Source organism: Maniola hyperantus, chromosome 13 (assembly GCF_902806685.2).
Source record: "Maniola hyperantus chromosome 13, iAphHyp1.2, whole genome shotgun sequence".
Lineage (NCBI taxonomy): Eukaryota > Metazoa > Arthropoda > Insecta > Lepidoptera > Nymphalidae > Maniola > Maniola hyperantus.
In genome coordinates this window covers 14,864,424-14,884,411 of record NC_048548.1, presented here as the reverse complement: position 1 = coordinate 14,884,411, position 19,988 = coordinate 14,864,424, and the positions used below count along the sequence as shown (strand labels likewise).

General features: G+C 38.3%; 2 protein-coding genes across 4 annotated transcripts in view; one reads left to right on the top strand and one right to left on the bottom strand.

The window, feature by feature from the left end:
* LOC117987922 (prominin-like protein) overlaps window positions 1-19,292 on the top strand; it is a 108,806-nt gene extending 89,514 nt beyond the window's left edge. Inside the window, 4 exon segments of the mRNA XM_069502629.1 lie at window positions 2,412-2,462; window positions 11,140-11,292; window positions 12,778-12,858; window positions 13,365-19,292. Coding sequence (XP_069358730.1) covers window positions 2,412-2,462; window positions 11,140-11,292; window positions 12,778-12,858; window positions 13,365-13,377 — 298 coding nt within the window. The 3' untranslated portion in view covers window positions 13,378-19,292.
* Window positions 19,293-19,554: 262 nt separating this feature from the next.
* The window catches only part of LOC117987969 (sodium-independent sulfate anion transporter-like), a 36,771-nt gene continuing 36,337 nt past the window's right edge, over window positions 19,555-19,988 (bottom strand). For 2 of the 3 annotated variants that reach the window (XM_069502548.1, XM_034975055.2), the window contains exon 13: window positions 19,555-19,979. In XM_069502548.1, coding sequence (XP_069358649.1) covers window position 19,979 — 1 coding nt within the window. In that variant the 3' untranslated portion in view covers window positions 19,555-19,978. The remainder of the gene's footprint in view (window positions 19,980-19,988) is intronic. The other variant, XM_069502549.1, reaches the window with a different exon arrangement.

Below are 19,988 nucleotides of genomic sequence, written 5' to 3'. Positions count from 1 at the left end.
GTTTAAGCTGGTAGGTATAAATAAGAATTTACGGCATTGTAATCAGCTACGCCAAAAAGTCATTTTACGATAGCCAATGTTGACACATCTGTTTACAGGGTTTGTCAAGATTGAATACTAATAAAGTTGTTGCAATTCACGAGCGCGCGTGAACTTTACTTGTGGGTACGTGTGCGTGCCTGTCGGACCAATCAGACGCGAGCAAGCGCTCACAAACGCACACATTTGCATGCAACGATACGACAAGCATGAGACACGTGCACTTGTGAAGTGCAACAACTGTACGAGTGTTACAGTTTCAATGTCATAGAGCGAATAATAACGTTGCTAATTTGGTTGTACAAAATCTCTTAAACCAATTGTGGGAAGTCTTAAGCTAGTGAGATCCTTTCATAATTGACTACCAAGAAAAGTATTGCACTACTTTGAGACCCGTTAATTTAATTTAGTTTAGAATTCGTGTACAACCGAACCTTGCGTACCGTGTACCTTTAATGGCCTAGTTTTCAAACTCAATACGTCTCTGATATATCTTTGATTTAGTGCATCCATTTATTTCTTTTATTCTATTAACCGCCCCTTTTGACAGTTTTTCAAGATTTGTTTTACAGTTTGACATAATATTTTTTGTATTATCGTGACTGAACAGGAGCATCCTTCTGCTCGTTTTGAAGATCGATTGTTTACTGAATTGTACGAATGAAGCATCTATATAAATATCTGAATGTCAGTTATACTGTGTGGCGATCCCGCTTGCCTCCGAACATATTATAATGCATGCATTCCAATGAGCCAAGTGTTGAGTGTTGGTCGTTCGTTGTTGTGCGTAGGCCCGAACCGTAGTACGGGCTTGTATGTAGCTCGCTAGTCCATAGTCATACATTGCTTGCGGTCGACTCATCGAACACACACCTCCCCGTTGAGCTCCAACGTAGCGCGCAATGTACTGCGAAAATCCAGTCTGACTTATAATAGCATGAAATAAATTGGCAAGTCCTGATCTCAGGGTCCTAACATTAGTGCGGTAAAACGGTCGCTTTGCATAACCGTAATGGTATTCCCAAGTTTTATATTGATTTCATGTTCCAATGAATAAAATATCCAAATCTCTATTAGATAAATGATGGCCCTAGTCACTTTATTCCATGCATTTATAAATTGGACTAGTAATAGTTTGTACAAAAAGCACCAATATATTAGATAGAGGTAATTTCCGTTTGATAGTTTTTGGTATTTTGATTTGATTCATGGAACATCAACATCCTAACAGTTTACATTTCAGTGCCCTTGTGCAGTCGGCCATGTCGAAGTAAGGTGTTTCACTGAATAGTTAGTCCCCGACGCGCCACAGCCCACAAATATTACCTACCTAGCTTATATCTGTACAATTTATACTTGTTATTGTAATAAGTAACGTTTTCCTCGTGTTACCTTTCATTTAAGTACTCACCGTTTATAATAATACTTCAATAAACATAGATTTATGCATACAGCAGTTTTAACTAAATGTAGCTCTAGTTAGCAGATAATATCGTTTATTAATGTGCCATCGCAACCACAGAAATATTTCTGATATGCCTCATCATCAAATGTAATAAATGCTGAACCAGTATCCTTTTGTTTGTGACGTTGCGACACCTTGCCAACTAACGAACTCAAAGATTCATTTCTCTTAATCTTATAAAGTGAAGAAAAATCTAAATAATATATTAATGGAATTCTGAAAATTGTTGGGACAATTTCTCAACATGGGGATAATATACTCTGAATCGCTTTAGATTGGCGGTACAACGGGGGTTAAGGTAAAAAAAATGGATTTCAATTCAGTTTCTATAGATTGCTGCTCGCGTTCATTTATTTAACATGACAGTTGTAACGAAACGATATTATTGTACTTCTTAGTCAAACTAAAAAAAGTTATAAGAGTTGGTATGAGTTCAAGACCCTGATTCTCTATGACATGAGTAACACGCAAAGTGAATTTTGTGACGTCTAATCTGACAGGTTTAAATACAAAAACTTTGTGACGTCACAGATATCCATTTTACAGAAGAGCTCTGACGTTGTACATGCGCAGTGGATGATGCGAATTTATTTCATAGTATGGTGATCAAATCAAAATCGAGCGCGAACATTGTTCTGGTACATTTTATACACGTTCTTTCCCAATTTTAAAAGTGTACCAAAAGTCAAAACACTAAGATTTTGACTTGGTCGCCATATTACGGAATAAAATGTACCCCAAATGCCTACATATGGCATCAGTTTCAACATTGTTGGGGGTTGGACCTTTATCTGCAAGCTCGTGCTAAGTGCACAGAGCTCTTTCACTTGGGCGCAAGTGTGAACGTCATAGCGAATGAGGGTCGGAAGTCGGTCCGGTTCGCTAACGCGTGTGTTGTCTGTTGCAGCGAGTATTTGTATGACGCGTACGCGGACCGCGATAACGTACCCCTCGCCAAGTAAGTGCCTTTACCCCTTCCGCCGCCTCTCCCGCTCCGCGCATGCTCGCCTCCCGCTTCGCTGTGCGTTCGGCCTTGCTGAACATTCCAGCTCCGAAACTCTAAAGTTTTTAGAAACTCTTATTTCAAAATTAGCCTTTGTTTTCAAAATCACAAGCCTATTCTGATACTTGTAACGAGTCGAGACCACCGATTCGGAAAGCAGATTATACTGAGATGAGCAGGCAGGCTCGGACTATCTCTTATGAGAAAAAGAAAGATATAAATAGCAGAAACTACTACCAAACCACCCTACTGGCAAAGCCGTACCGCCAAGCGATTTAGCGTTCCGGTACGATGCCGTGTAGAAACCAAAGGGGTATGGGTTTAGTAAAAACTGCCATACCCCTTCCAGGTTAGCCCGCTATCATCTTAGACTGCATCATCACTTACCATCAGGTGAGATTGCATGCAAGGGCTAACTTGTATCTGAATTAAAAAAAAAAAAAGAGTAGCGTTTATTAAATTTAAGACCATAGCGCTATGCGAGCTAAATTGGGCTTTATTGCGTCGTAACAAAAGTGACTATTTATTTGAACGTCTCTGCCAAGTGATCCATAGTATTGTCAACGTTGCAATTCGACGGAAGAAACGCAACTAAAAATGTATATACCAAGCAATTCTTGCAAATCTGATTTTCACATGTGAGAACAGGCTTGTGTTTTTAAAAACATGGCTCTGAATATAAAATATGCAGTACAAAAACAATTCCAATTCAATAGAGTCATTTGATCGATTCATCTAATTTAATGCGAGTTGTTCTGATTTTTCAAGGCCGAGTGTAACATATTCTTTTTGCATGGGTGTCCAGGAGAGGTTTCATAACTTTCCACAAATTCTTCAGCCGTAATCTTTAGGGATTCTGTAGAAGGTACAGCGCAAAACTAATCGTGTTTAATGTGTTATGATAACTGTTATATTTTATTGTTAAGATGCTGAAAAACTGAGCATTCACTTGTAACAAAACATTGAGCATTCGCAATTTCAATGTTGACAAACTAGGAAAAGAATACCTCAAGGGTGGTTACGCACTCATCCGATCCGAGTCCGTCAAAATACGTTCCAAAGTAATCATAGAACTATTTCTATGGTAGCTTATGATCCGACGAGTGCGTAATCGCTCTAAATTCTCAACAAATTTGCTTTAAGGCTCTATATTCCTTGGTCGTCAAATTTAAAAACGGCTAATGCTCAATGTTTTGTTCAAGTGAATGTTGGTTTATCAGCACCTTTATATGAATAGATATAAGTAAGCATGTGTATGGGAGAAAGCATGGCATGTGGATTGTGAGTCCCGCACGAGGGTATCCGATAACAGACTGTTCAATTATGTTTAGTTGATTTATAATTTTTAGTTGGTTCTTTTTTGTTCTTTTGGTTAGGAAATAGAAGTGTATTAATGATCGTCTAAACTTAGTTGTCTTGCGGGCTCGAGTATTGTCGAGTCTTCGACAAAGTAGAAAACATGATCGAAATCGCGCATGCCAAAATGCATCGAATTAAGATGTAGTTTTAAACAGCCCTTAATAGAATTAGCTCTTAGCTTACAAAATAGACAAAAATCTTCTTAAAAGCTCGTTAAATTCTGACTAAGGAAACTGCTTTAGAAAAGTAAAACCCGAAATCAAAAGGCGAGTTTGAATTACCCACTCTAATACGGGTGCGATGGAGTTTTTCTCCTCTCGTGTGTTTCGGCTTTCCCAAAGCGATTCGTTCCGATAAAGGCGCGCGTTTGTAGGGGCAAAAAAAGTTAGGGGCATGCGCGATTTTGACACTCACGCGATACGCAGCGGCTCCAAACGCAGCACTCTGGACATCGAGGGCAAGATCGCGGAGTGGCGGGGCCGCAACGCCGCCGACGCGGGGGGCCTGGGCGGCGGCGTGGCTGGCGTGGGGGCCACCCGTACCCAAGTCGTGCTGGACGGGCGAGACGTCGTGTGCCAGATCGTGGCGCCCCCCGCCGCGCTCATCGACGACCTCAAGACAAGACTCGACGCGAAGGACGAAGACAACGAGTCTGGCATACATGAGTCGGATTAGACTTGTCTGAATCACGGGTGTTACTTTTGACACTAGAGTTTGGTGTTTAGTGAACATTTTAGAGTTTGTGAATGCGATGCCAACCAAACAAGTGTTGTTTGGTTGGCACTTTTGTTAGCACTTGTACAGCGGGCAGATTACGAAACACTCACATTTTGCTGGCTGGTGGTTTGGAATTTTAATTCTTATTCGATAATGTTTGATGGTGTCGTTGTAGTATTTGTACCCACTTTTCTATAATCGCAGATGTTTTATGAAAAATAATTTTAATACTTGCTACAATATCTTCTTCATCCCCTTTAATATGTTTAATATTTGTATTTGTACGAATTCGATTTAAAGGTTTTTAAAAGGTATAAAATTTTAAAATGTTAAACGTTACCATTTTGCTATTTGTATCTTTGATGTTTTATTAGTAACTTTTAAAAGTTGTCTCAATTTACAAAGTTCGTAAGAAAAACGTTTTTGAATTTTATACGGTCGTGGCAGTTTTAGCATGTAAGCTTATGGTGTAAATGTTAGGAGTTTTGGTGAAAGGAGCTTTTGCCACCTCCAAAGTGTAGGATGTGAGTATGTTGCGTTTCGTCAAAACGACCAATTTATACTAGTCGAGACGTAGTTTCGGTTCGTTCGTCTTCCACGCGATTTGTCCAAAATTGTAAATAAAAAATTATAATTTAGCGAAATTAAATTACGTAATACTTTTTCCTCCCACATCTTCGTAAAAAAACTCAAAACTATATAAAATGCATATTTAGATAAGTATTATTTACTCTTAATATAAAAATGCTTTTCTATGTGCCATATTATTTGAACGTAGCATAGATTTAACAAATAATATGATAGCTTTTATAAATGGTGAAATTCGTCCAATGCTAACCTCAGTGACTGGCTTGCCTGTAAGTTAACTTACGTAAACTCGTTTGCATAAATATTTACACATAGTTCAATGAAACAAAAATAAATAGAAACGAGAGTTCCATGGAATCATGACGACAATTTAAGAAAGTAAAGATACAAAAGAAATGACAATCCTTTTCAAATTAGGTACATGCGGTTTGAAAATTGATGGAGTAGATACATGCATAGTTTAGAATATGTTTTCTTTCTTTTTACTTAAATCGACGCAATGATTCCTCTGATAAAAGGTGTTTGACTTACTGATCGCAGCAAAACTCTCAGCCTGTAAAATAATATAAAATAATATATTTCTCATTCAGCAAGTCTAGTCCAACGCTTCGAATTCCTGTGATGTGATGTTGTATACCAAATTAATATCATAATGTAAATTATCCTAAGCGTTCCGACTGAAAGTGCTGTAGACATTTTGAGCAGATTTTCCTCAAAGTATTGGCATAGTTTTGATACAGAGATGTACGGTAGTGTTCGAGTTTTGTAAGCATTTACAGTTGTTGGTAGCTTTTCCACAGGGTCGCGCGCGACACTGACATAGGGTCACGTTTTGATACGATCACTGATGTAAATATACGCTCGTTAACTTGCGCTTGAAAATATTGTCCTGACTCGGATCTGTAGTGCTTTCTGACTTTGCGCAGACTTTATTTAAAATTACACCGACACACATTTATATCTCTGATATAATCTGTGTCGTTTTATTGCCGTTACTTTAACTTTACTGCCGTTTTCTTAACATAACTTATTAATAAATAATTAAGTTAAAAGAAATTACCAAAATTTTATTTTCAGAATGTGCATAACAGTATTAATTTTTGATGTAAGTATAAGATATAAGTATTCTAATTAATGAGGGTGTATAATTCTTAAGCATAACATAATCGCTATATTTACAGGATTAGAATATTGAAATTCATATCAAATTCTTAAAGTAATTATTATCATATCATTATAGTGCTGTAACTTAAAACTATATGGAAATTGTATAATTATAAATTGACAATTTAATTATTATTATAGCTCTTGCAATTCACGAGCGCGCGTGAACTTTACTTGTGGTTACGTCGTATACACGGGCATTGCGTACTTGTGTGCGTGCATGTCGGACCAATCAGTCGCGAGCAAGCGCTCGCTAACGCACACATCTAGTGTAACTTACTTATACCGATACGCCTTACACACAAGCATGAGCCACTCGCCCTCGTGAATTGCAAGAATTATGCATACTATAATCTGTGTATACACAGGGTTACAGGAAAATAGGACACGATCCCGTTAAGGGGTTATAGTACAGGACATTAGCTATCAAACGACCCCTAAAGTGCTTATGCGAAAGTGTATCGTTTTCGAGTTATTCATTTTTTTATTTTTTTCTTGGTAAAAGGGTGTTCGCCACTTTAAAAATTAATAAAAAAAAGGAACAATGTATTTCAGCAGATTTTTTTTTATTTCTTGCTAGTACATATCCTTGTTAATAATAAACAGTTATAAAACTAAAAAATCTTCAAGCATTTTAAAATTACAGCCCAAAAACTGTACAAGTTTTCGAATTTTAAATTTAATTCTTTGAATAACTTGCAAATTTTCTGTAAAAATTACTATGGCACTTATCCTGCGGATTATTTTAAAAACATCTACGTTTCATTAGCTATCCATTGGTACAAAAAAATTACAAAAAAAATCATAAAATCAAGAAAAAATTACACAACAAATAGACCAGGTAGAAAATTCTAACAAATGCTATTGCCAAAGAATTAAATCAGAATCAATGTAAAAACGAGTTTAATGCAAAATAGTTAAAGATTATTTTTAATGAGGTCAAAAGGTAACATAAAATCAGTCAAGTGCGAGTCGGGCTCACACACGAAGGGTTCCGTACCATCGTACAAAAAATAACACTTTTTAATTTTTATGGCAGCCATTTTGTAATTTTTAGTATTTATTGTTTTATAGCAGCAATAAAAATACACATTCTGTAAAAATTTCAAGTCTCTAAGTATTAGGGTTCACGAGAAACAGTCCACTGACAGACAAACGGACGGCCGGACGGACGGACGGACGGACGAACGAACATGAAATTTTCACAAAATGGCCGCTATAACAACAAATACTAAAAATTGCAAAATGGCCGCCATAAAAATTAAAATAAAAATAAAAATTGTTATTTCTTGTACGAAGGTACGGAACCCTTCGTGTGCGAGCCCAACTCGCACTTGACTGATTTTATATTACCTTTTGACCTCATTAAAAATAATCTTCAACTATTTTGCATTTAACTCGTTTTTACATTGATTCTGATTTAATTCTTTGGCAATAGCATTTGTTAGAATTTTCTACCTGGTCTCTTTGTTGTGTAATTTTTTCTTGATTTTATGATTTTTTTTGTAATTTTTTTGTACCAATGGATAGCTAACGAAACGTAGATGTTTTTAAAATAATCCGCAGGATAAGTGCCATAGTAATTTTTACAGAAAATTTGCAAGTTATTCAAAGAATTAAATTTAGAAATCGAAAACTTGTACAGTTTTTGGGCTGTAATTTTAAAATGCTTGAAGATTTTTTTAGTTTTATAACTGTTTATTATTAACAAGGATATGTACTAGCAAGAAATAAAAAAAAATCTGCTGAAATACATTGTTCCTTTTTTTTATTAATTTTTAAAGTGGCAAACACCCGTTTACCAAGAAAAAAATAAAAAAATGAATAACTCGAAAACGATACACTTTCGCATAAGCACTTTAGGGGTCGTTTTATAGGTTATGTCCTGTACTATAACCCCTTAACGGGATCGTGTCCTCTTTTCCTGTAACCCTGTATATATAATTAAAAGAAGCATCATAATCATAGTCAGTATGTATGAGCACTGCAGAGAATTGAATTAGTTATAACTGAAGGAATTCAATGGAATTTAAATTGTAGGTATATTATATTGTATTATTATTTACATAATACAATTTAGTCTCGCTTGACATTATATGAATTAGGAAGTGTCTAGATAGCCACAAACGGTCGTTTGATTTCAAAAATTGTTCGGCCTCAATTAAGTAATTTTATTAAAAGTTTAACTTTAACTTTAGTTTCAGCGTGGAATTTAAAAGCTGATAGAAAACTTGTGGCCGTTAATATTTCCGAACGACCGCTTGAGCCATCTAAACGTGTGGCTGTGTATATTTCTTACTCTCGAACGACAACTTGAGCCATCTAAATTTGGGGCTGTGTATATTTCTTACTCTCGAACGACCGCTTGAGCCATCTAAACGTGTGGCTGTGTATATTTCTTACTCTCGAACGACAGCTTGAGCCATCTAAACGTGTGGCTGTGTATATTTCTTACTCTCGAACAACAGCTTGAGCCATCTAAACTTGTGGCTGTGTATATTTCTTACTCTCGAACAACAGCTTGAGCCATCTAAACACTTCCTATAAAATATAATATAATATAATGTAAGTATAAATCGTAAGAATATTCTAAATTATAAATTTGTGATTTACACATATAAACAAATTATTATTGTTGCATTTACCATACATTAAAGAATTTTGATCTATATTCCATAATAATTATGGTAAATATTTCTTTTATGTTATACATATATGCGAATGTTCTTGTTCATGATGTACCTTTTATGTACTGTAACGTATAAAATGCTACTGCAATATAATATCGTCATTGTTGTAAGTAAGTTAGTCAGCGTGTGTGTACCTATTGTTTAGTGTTTGAACGAAGGGAGTTATTGCGACTCTATGGCGGTAGCGGTAGTACTGCGGGAGATCGTCGGCGACTCGCGCGGTAACTAACAAACATTCATCTCATTGTACCCATAACCCCAGGTTTTGATTGTTGCACATTGCGGAGCGTTTTGTTGCACTTTTTAATTTCCAAGTACCTACTGTTACGGCTGAAATTAATAAAACAATCCTATCTGTAAGCTAGCGGTAGGTTACTTAGCAACAATTGTATGGTGTTTTTGGCAATAATTAACAACGTAAGTAACTTATGGACAGATTACGCATTGATGATTATACATTTCCGCCGTTAGTCGTATGCAGAAATAACTATTCAAATTTAGCTTTTTCAACATAATAAAATATTTTTGTAAAAATTACAGGATAGAAAATTATGCTTTTATAATTTATTGTAAGATATTTTAATGTCAAAGTTAAATAATTTATTCAAACCTACTGATAATAGCTAGGTACTTAAATTGTACACTGTTTGATCATCTCGAATCGTAAATTTACAATTGTTTAAGTTTTCATGTGTATTAAATGCACAAAACGCTCTGTATTTCACCTGCATTCAGTGCATGGCTAGTTGTCTTTCACCCTAAACCTAAACCACCAATTGGTCCAATTATTTGGCTCTAACTATTGTATATAGTAACAGATTGAGTAAGTCATACTTCAGTCCAATTGATTCAGTGAAATTGATAATCAATCTATCCGTAATCAGTTAGTTAGTTAGCGATGTTCTTTATTGTCAGAAAGACGATACAATGTTTGACAAATAACGTTGCTGACTGACCTGTCGACAGATTACAGATAGGATTATACATTTTTGCTGTAAGTTGCCGACAACATGTCAATCCTTTATCCCTTTTCTTTTTACCCTTTCTATTACTTGGTTGAATTTTGCTTTTTCTTCTACTTCTAAACCTGATTTTATTGAAGTGATTTATATTCTATTTGTATGTTAGGCGCTAATCTTCTCAGCTTCGAAACTTGATACTGCATGAAATATCGATATCGGTGTTTAATTTTAAGAGTGGATTGTAACTTATAACAGAATGGAGATGTTATTGTTAAATACTGTTAGTTGCCTTTCGCTTTGCGAATCGAGGTGCATCTGTGTTCTGTTTAAAGTATTTTATTTTCTATTTCTGCAATCGGAGCCGATATTGAAAACATTTCTTTTTAGAACACTGAAATTGTTCGAAATAAATTCAAAAATTCAAGTGGAGATTAAACTAATTCAATCACGAGACTCCGTAGGATTCTGATGAGTAATTTAATCTCCACTTATTTTTTTGAATTCCTTACGTACAACTTTGCGTTGATTGGATAGATTATTTAACTGTATTTATATACAGTCGGCTCCGGTGCTTCCTGCTTGTTTTCCTTTTGTCTCTACGTGGTGGAGCTTTGAAGCGACTGAAAGGGAAATGGTCAAATAAAAGGTCTGCCGTGCGGAGAAGCTTACGAGTATACGCGACGGGTTTAAAGTAGCTTCCTAACGATTGCAAACTCTATCGGGATGCAGAACTTTGTGAAACTTGCCATTTAAATGGTTTTATTTTTGCTGAATTAATTTAAATTGATTAATAGAAATTTATATTAATCAAGATAAATCATAGAAAGTCATCGTGAATAGGTTAAATTTCAGAACCAAACAACCATTTCAAGTCTCCGTGTCATATTCCCGAATATGTTCGGCCTAAGAGTTCTCCATGATGTTCTCTTAGATGTGTGAAGTCTGCCAATCCGCACTCGGCCAGCGTGTATAATCCACCACGTTGGCCAAATCTCTTCTCATTCTGAGAGGAGATCCGTGCTCAATAGTGGGCTGGCGATGATTGATTGAATTTTCGGTGCAGTAATAAGTATCAAGTTTGCAATCGTTGATGAGCTGCTTCAGAGTCGCGCTTAGGCATCGACGTCGCCTTGAGCGTGTGCCACGTTGCAGTGCCTACAAGGCTGAGAAGCGCAGCGCCGGCGGCAGCGGCAGCGGCAGCGGCAGCGGCGGCGGCGCGCGGCGCGGCGCGCGGGAGGAGGGGCCGGCCGTGGCGGCGCCTGTCGACGCACACCACGCGCGCAGATATAATGATATGGCGCCAAAGTGAGCCCGCACACGCACACATGCAACACAAGCTAACTGGCTCTATGGCTCTGGATTCGAGCCTTTTTGAGCCTCCACGCTACACATCACCATTCACCAACACTCCATCTTTGTTATGCATTATTTACGCTATTTTACATTACTCACAAATCTCATTTCTCTTCCTCATATTTTGATTATGTTTGTCACATGCGGACTTACATCAGGGGGATGTCTGCGGATGAGTATTTATTTATATATTTATTTTTATTATTCAAGTACCAAAATTGTAGTTAAATAATAAATTAAGTTACATTGGAAATGCTTATCTCTAAACAGAGATATCTTCCAGCTTCCCATTCAAGGTTGTGAGTAAGGCGTATCAAGAAGTGGAATAGGTCTACGGTACTAGAATCTAATAAACTACATAAATATCTTATAATAAATACCCAAATCAACTTATATACAATAATAATACTTATCATAAATAATTATATACATAACATATGAAAAATATAAATACATATAATACATAATATATGCACTTTCCTCAAACGCGGTCACTGAATAACCGATAGGCACACCGTGGTACGGACCCTCCTGCCGTCACGCCTCTTCGTACCACCAAAAAAACCGATAAATCACCCACTGCGCAGGCATCAATATATTTTTTTAAGCTGGCGCCAATATTTGTTTTACTACTCTACTACTACTACTCTCTAACTACTAATAAATCATGACTCCCCATTTCTATTTGCATGTTGAACAGATGCGTAGCGGGGGTTATGTCCAACACAGTGGGTTGCCATGGAAACGCTTCATTTCTTAGATATGGTTTAAAAAGGAGCTCCCTCAATATAAGCTAAGCTGTAGAAAATCTAGCGATCATATTTGTGTTCCACACACCCCTCTCTACGGCATTCGCACTCATCCATAACGACAAGCAACACAGTTTACCTATATTGTGAAGCTTTTAAAATCATTTTGTATGGCATTATATGGATCTGCGAAGTAAAGTTGTTTGTCCGCATTGAGTCTGTTTGTTTATTATTCGCCTCCACTATCGGGGTTCGTCAAATGATTCGTGATGTCGCGGATTGTGTGTTCGGCGGCCATCGTATCGTTCCGCACATTCGCCCCGACCAGAATGGTAATGGCGGCGCGAATGTAAGTTTTTTAAAGATCCGGGATATATCTAATACACACAGGGAGGATTATTCGCTGAGAATGTCGCGTCTGTCGGCGCTGATTTGCCAAACTTATTTGACATAAGTTTCGTCATTCGCCAAACAAAACTTTCGGTGTAACCCAATATTGTGGCCAGTTGATTCGCCGAATATCGAACCCGCCCGCCGCCGCGGGCCGCGTAAAAGCCCGAACTCGAATCATTAGCCAAACCCCAATACAATGGTGTAAACAAACGGACGTCCATGATACACGGCACGCAAGGCCGCAGTACGTAGTAGCGTGGTTAGTGAGTGTGGTGACGTGTGGTGGTGGTTGCAGGCACTGGGAAGAAGGACCGCCCCGCTACCACGGCCCTACGGAGTACGAACGCCCTCCGCCATACTACTATCCCGGACCCGCGTGAGTACCACCTTCGTACCTTGCACCCAAGGTATAGTTCCCAGTTCCCACGCAGACGAGGGAGTTTTTGCCACAAACTCAACGCGATATTTTGTTCGCCACAAGTTTAGTGAAGCCAACGCTATGGACGCAAATGTCATTGGCTATTCGGGGGAGATTTTGTATATGGTACTTTTAGTTTCTATGTGCAAAAATTCTTTTCCACACATTCAACTGGTAAATTACTGAATCCCCCTAAGATTTGAATCTTTTGATAAAATGTTCTTTAAAATCTATAAAGGAAAAAGCTGACTGACTGATCCATCAACGCACAACACAAACTACTGGATGGATCGGGCTGAAATTCGGAATTCAGATAGCTATCTTAACGTAGACATCCGCTAAGAAAGGATATTTGAAAATTTAAGCCCTAGAGGGTAAAATAGGGGTTTGAAATTTTTGTAGTCCACGCGGACGAAGTCGCGGGGATGAGCTAGTGTGATTACAAAGATGTTATTTCGTTGCAGTGATAGACAGTAAACTGGCGCTCACGGATCTGGACGACGACTTCCTGAAGTACTGAGAGTGCATCACGCCACCACCCCACCCGCCACGCCATCCCGCACGCCATTATATACCTTCCGCCGTCACGGCAAGGACGTATTTTGTGTACCACACCCATTCAAAGTTACTCCATTATAGGCATAACAAGTTAGGCCGAGGCTAAAATTGATCGCACATCTGTTTGAACGTATTTTATTTGAGGGTGAACCGACATGGCTCTATAAGATCTATTATGACTCCCTAGTTCAAGATTTCAACATAAGAGTTATATAATGGATGTGCGATCATATTGCCTATTTTATGTGCCTCTAGTAGGTATATACCATAAGAAAAAAAAGTAACGGGCCTTGCCACAATTAAATTATAGACTATAGAAATAGAGGAAGTAAAATACAAAAAGCAAAAAAAAAACTATTTTTCTAGATTAATTACCGAATAGCATCCTCTACGCGTTATTTCCGGCCTTGTATGCCCTAAAGATAGTTTTTAAGATAAATAAGGAAGGTAAACGTTTGAACGGATAGGTTTCACAGTGGGGGTAGTGGAGTCGGTTCTTGGTCACGGTAACTGCCATATTTCGACTGTCTATAGTTTACTCTTTTAGTGATTTTTTATATATCTTCAACGAGCGGTTTTTATCGAATCATCCTATATGTTATATTAATCAATGTTATACTTTTGTATGTACTTTAACTTAGCTCACGGAAATTATGGCTCTATGTGTGGTCAGGGTCACAGCGGTGCTTCTTCAGGCACTGAATTCTTTGCATACTTTTACATTCTTGTATGTAAAAATCTCTTTAATGTCTTCGTATTATTTCCTTTACAAAAGGTGCAGAAATGTGTTCGATAGAGGCTTCGCTCGTGGCTCAAGGTTTATATATTATGTTTGTATAGTAGGAGCTTAGGAGGTCGCTTTAATGTGCGTATGAACGTAACGCATACACGCAACGGACAAACGCGAAAGTAGAATACTGTTGACATATGTGCTGGATTGTGGACACGCATAAACGCATTGCGTATTTTTAGCGTTTCAACTGTTGTGATTGATATTCATCATAAGCTACTTTTTTTTCGGATAGGAGGAAATCCTTATGGATGTCAATTGTCATGCTCGTTTACACTGAGGTTCTCTCGGCGACCCGGATTCAAACCTCCTGCCTTCTCTGGCCGTCCGTCCGGTACTGCAATGCGCAAATCATCAGGGGCAGTGTAATGTAATATACTAATAACGCTGGTTTAGCGCAGCATGTATGGATTACGTACATACGCACCAGGAAACCTTTAGTTGACGTTGTCGCGGACACCCGCACAAATACACGGGAATCTGACAGTTCCGTATATTAGCATATTGTTCTAGCGTAAGTAACACTGTCACCACACGGGGAGACGGAAACAAGTTATATTTCCTACACAATTGCGTTGGCATATACATTTCAATGGCGGCCCTTTGTAGAATCTGCTTTGCAAACTGGTGAAAAAGTCTGACTTGTCACAAAATCAACAAGATGGCCTGTAATGAAATAAACGTTTTTGTATTTTAAATGGCCCTGCCCAGTGCCCATTGCCACTTCAGCTTCGCAACTCGTTTCGCTACGTTGGTTACTCTGGTTCTCCATCGGATCTCCTCATTTCTGATTTGATTACATACCTATAGAGTATAGGACCTTACGAGGCATAATTATTGTCAATTAGTTTTCAAAAATGCAACCAGAAATGTTTGTATGCCAACAGGTTTGCTTTCTTGCTTGCGATTGTTGAAAATTTTACCTTTTTCCGCCATGGCCAATATTTGACAGTTTTTGTATGTCAAGCTGTATGAATGTCAAGGAAAATAACAGCTTTGACCTTCCCGTGTGAGGATAGTTTAAATGGAATTCGTTTAGTCTGTTATTTGACTTGAAGCACCACGAGTGATAGGATCGAATTTTAGGTTAAAGTAGGAGAGAAGGGTAAGAGGGACGCTTTCGGGGAGCTTGTGGTCAGTCGCTCCTGTAGTTATAGATACTGAGGCACTCCTGTTTGACTTTACCGAAAGTCCTGAGCAAACCAGGAGTGTGCGCCTTGTTGGTGAGCGATTTGAGTGAAGTGCTGCGGGCAAAGGCAGTTGTGCAGTTGGCTTGCATTCCAAATTCTTCCTCTGTTAATATAGGTACCTTTAAGTCTAGAGAATAGGCGTCTGCTAGACAAGCGTGCTCCATCTGAGGCTGCATCATCAGTTGCCAGCAGGTCACATTGCAGCCCAGCGCTAATCTATAAATTTAAAATAAATGCAGACCGACTGCAGAAATATGTAAGATTATAGTTGCTCTGCTACACTTGGTATTAAATCGTTCACCATCGATGCGATAGGAAGTCAAACTCCGCGTTGTAACGGAAGGGTGCGAGGAACGAAAATCTCGTTCGGTGGAACATCACGTTTTCGAGATTCTAATGCATTTACATTGTGAACTTAGTATTATGAAATTTACTCTCTGTCTAACGTAAGACGTAAGTTTAAGTGAATGTGGGAAAGAGACGGCGCGATCCGCGCTACTAGAACTCGTGATAATAAAGAAACGAATCGAAGCAAAGCGACGTTAATTTTACCGTCTCACTTACACACTATACACAGGTTTAGTGTGTAAGTGAGAGGGAGTGATTAACGCCGTTAATTTCGATTAGTTTCTATATTAACACGAGCTTAATGAGGTCCTTAAGCGTCTTATACACGGTCCAACCAAGGTCACACACGATACGATACTGAATTTGGACTCTCCGTACGTCGATTAGTAATAATTACTGACAGACGTGAGCCCATTCATTGTCATTGTATAAGGCGCTTTATTCGCTATGCCGTTCAAATCGTAACGCATTCGTAAATTTGAAACGTCAAAATTGACAATTCATGTTATTACGATTTGAAGTTCATTGCGAATCGGGCTTTGCGGAGCTAGCACGGAAGTTGTGATTATTACCGAATATTGCAATCGCAATGGGGATCTACACTGCCAATTTATCCCGACAGGTGGCGCATAAGCGAACCGGCCATCGAGGTTGTATCATCTGTGGAACCATCTATACTGAGCTGTCAAACGCCATGATTAAAAAAATACTGTCATGTAAACTTATGAAATCTTTATTTTGAGTAAGAAACTATGAAGATGACAGCTTGTATTGGCCGGACCCACGGACCTCTTGTGGCGCCCTCTGAGATCAGTTTTGCCTGTGGATCCCCATTTTACTTGTCATCCTTCTTGCAACCGTGCCGTCAGCTAACCGAGATGATTGCGATCGTCACACTGTAGCTATCATACTTTCGTGCTAGAACAACTGGTTTATCTGAGTAATTATTACCTACTGATAGGAACAAGGTCTGTACTCTGTATACCAACTCAATACTGAATATTTTATTCAACTCAAGTTCCTTCGAGAAGTTAGCGCGCACGCGTCCTTATCTGCCAATATAGAATATAAAATACTCTAAGAAACACAAAGAATTGTCGAGTTAGTGCTAGTCTATACGTAACACTAACCTATCTGTATGTTATTTTAGATTAATTATGATTACTCGCTTAGTTAATTAATAATTATAATTAGTAGGTTTTAATTGTTGACTCGAAGTGCAAACTTTGTTTAGGTGATGTGTCATATCGTGTTAGATCGTCTGAGTAACGCCAAATTACATTATGAGGACGTAGGTCGACCGTCTGTGAGGCGGCTTTTGTTTTTGTATCGTATCCGGTAACCTCAGCGGATGACGTGGAAACCGTTAGCTGCCATTGGACAAATAATCTGGCATCGTGTTCTTGGATTGACGCAATAGAATCTCCACTACTACAATTCCAAACAAAGCGCAATGCGCACCTTTGGAGTGTAGTGAAGCTGAGGTGCATCGTCTTTTTTGAAACAACTTAAACTCAGCTTTATTCACTTTAACATAATGGTGGATCCACACGTACCCCTGGTTTCAAGTCGTCGGCCAAACCCGGCGGCTTGTGTGGATCCACCATTAGGTTGCAATTGCTATAATGAAAATAATACACGGAAAAGACTCAAAGAACGCGCCGCAAACTTAGGCTGAGATCTATAGAGCGTACTTTGACTTGGCTCATATTTAAGTTTCAGTTAAAACGAGACAGATTTATGCCGGCGATATAACACTGTATCGTTTTAACAGTGTCTTGAGTCTGAGCAAAGTTAAAGTATAGATCTTAACCGTAATCTCTGCCTGATTAATTGTCAAATGGCAGCCGAAGAATATTATCCTTGAATTGTGTATAATGAAGTGAGCAGTATAGGTAACTTATGGTGTCGAATTTATTTCCCCCTAACTTTAACGTAACTTAATGTGTGTCACCTTGCCACCCGTCTTCATCTCCCGGTGGAAGTCTTCCTCTCGTATCTTCGCGAGAATCTATTCGCTCATTTTTCCTAGAAACTGGTGAAATCACATCAAAATGAATTTAGTCTGCTCAATATAAAGTTGTTCTGTTGAAATTGTGGTGCTAACGAAGCATCTTCATAGTCTTATTTAGTTTGAATTTATTGAAAGCTCTATTCGTATTGTATATTATTATTTTCGTGTTTAGCGAAACTAGGTATCAATTGGCGTATAATGTAGTTTTTAATTGTAAAAAAAGTAAAATTGAGACTGCGTGCAGACTGACGATGTTGACGCTCGATTCAGTTGCGCAACTATTGAAGATGTTCTGTTTCACGATGACCGCTCACCCTGGGTTGTAGTAATAAGTGCACGGATAAGCGTTAACGCACCCGAATGTGTACAGTAAACCGTGTCGCGGTGGCGACTGAGCGTCCCGCACACTAGAACAATACTCACACAAACTTAGCCAAACGGTCTTCGTGAAATAAAACATCTGTACAAACTTTTATGTATGAGGTATCCATTTGCGATGCATCGAGCTCAGCGCGAGCAGCGAGTCGATTGACTCGACACAATCGAAACAATCGAAAAACATTTCGTTGGAAGAGCGACAGAATCGACTCGATTGTAAAAGACACGGCCAGTATGTCCGCCAAGTTCTACCTCGGTAGCGACTAGCGGTTCTCTCGATTGTTGAAACATGAGCGCATCGCTAGTATTGAATTATTGGTCACAAATAAAACAGTTGCGCAACTGAATCACGCTGCAAATTTTCAAAGTCCACAGTAATGTTGTATTGTATTGGGTAGCGAATAAATACAATTGTTTTAAACTATCTTCATCTTTTGGATAGCCAACTTATTGGCACATTCTGAGCAAATAAAAAATATTTGTATGTATAGGTATACTTCGGTTCGTTACCCAATTTACTTTGGTAGGTACTGGGGGCTAATTCCGCAACGCATTCGCATTTTGATTGAGCTGTATTGGAAATTATGGTTTCATCTCGAAACTCAAGTGTCGATTCGACAGTCAACGATACTGATTCCGATTGCGTTGAGCAATTGCACCCCGGTTTGGTGCACATAATGTAATGGGCTACATTGGTGCTTGTCTTTCGAATCAGGGTCTTGATTCTCTATGATACAGTTCAAGTAGCCGTTCACTTGTACTATAGCTTTCAAATGTGAAGACTATCGGCAAGATACTTGTATCCATCAAACTTTTACCATAAGCAAATCAATTGTACTATTTATTTGTCAAACGAGACTATTCTTGTTTGAAGAGGGTGTCAAATTTGTCGTCTCAAATCTCGACTAAGAGTGTGTTATGAACTTAGAATATCATAGAGAAGAAAGGCGCAGGTCGGAATATACCAAAGGGAATGTAATTGAGAGCCAGGTCGCCCTGGAGTCTAGTTGCAATGCTCGTAATGCCATGAGGTCTGTAGATGTAACTTGTAACGACGTTGCGCAGATCTGGACTGTCTCGACGATTGTAAAGTAAATATTTGATCATCTCTAAACTTGGGCTTTTATTTCGAACTCCTCACTAAGTATCCTTGTTATTTTGGATGTACACACTACACAGCTCCTGAGCTAGTCAAAAAATTGTGTCCACTATTGTGACGTCGTCTCCAAAATATTTTGATGATATTTTCCATGGATTTTGTAGGACAATATCATCGATATTTCGGAATTCACGTCACACTGGCGGACACGATTTCCCTTTCTTAGTTTGGACGTATTCAGAAACTAGACTAAAAGGTATAAGTACAAAAATGCTAATAACTGTAAAATAAATTCATTTTATTAACATTCTTATTCAACAATTCATTAAAATCTAATACTGTCAAAAACTCCATCTATTACTATGCTATATTATCTACCTACCTACTATATTTCCTATCTATGTTATGTTACATAAATAATATACAAATTAAAATGTATCTAAAATACTGTCTAATTTGTCACAATTTTACAAAGCTATTTCGCACTTAGACAACATTTTGAAAAATTATCTAAAAATATTGACAAATACTTATTTAGAAATAGTTTATTTAGCCGATACAAAAACGTTTGACTACTGTTGTACGTACGTACGCGTCGCACGTCGCACGTCGCACGTCGCACGTCGCACGTCGCACGTCGCACGTCGCACCTTGCTGCGGAGATCTAGCACATTGCTCACTTTCTATCCCGTTCTGAACGTTCTGAAACAA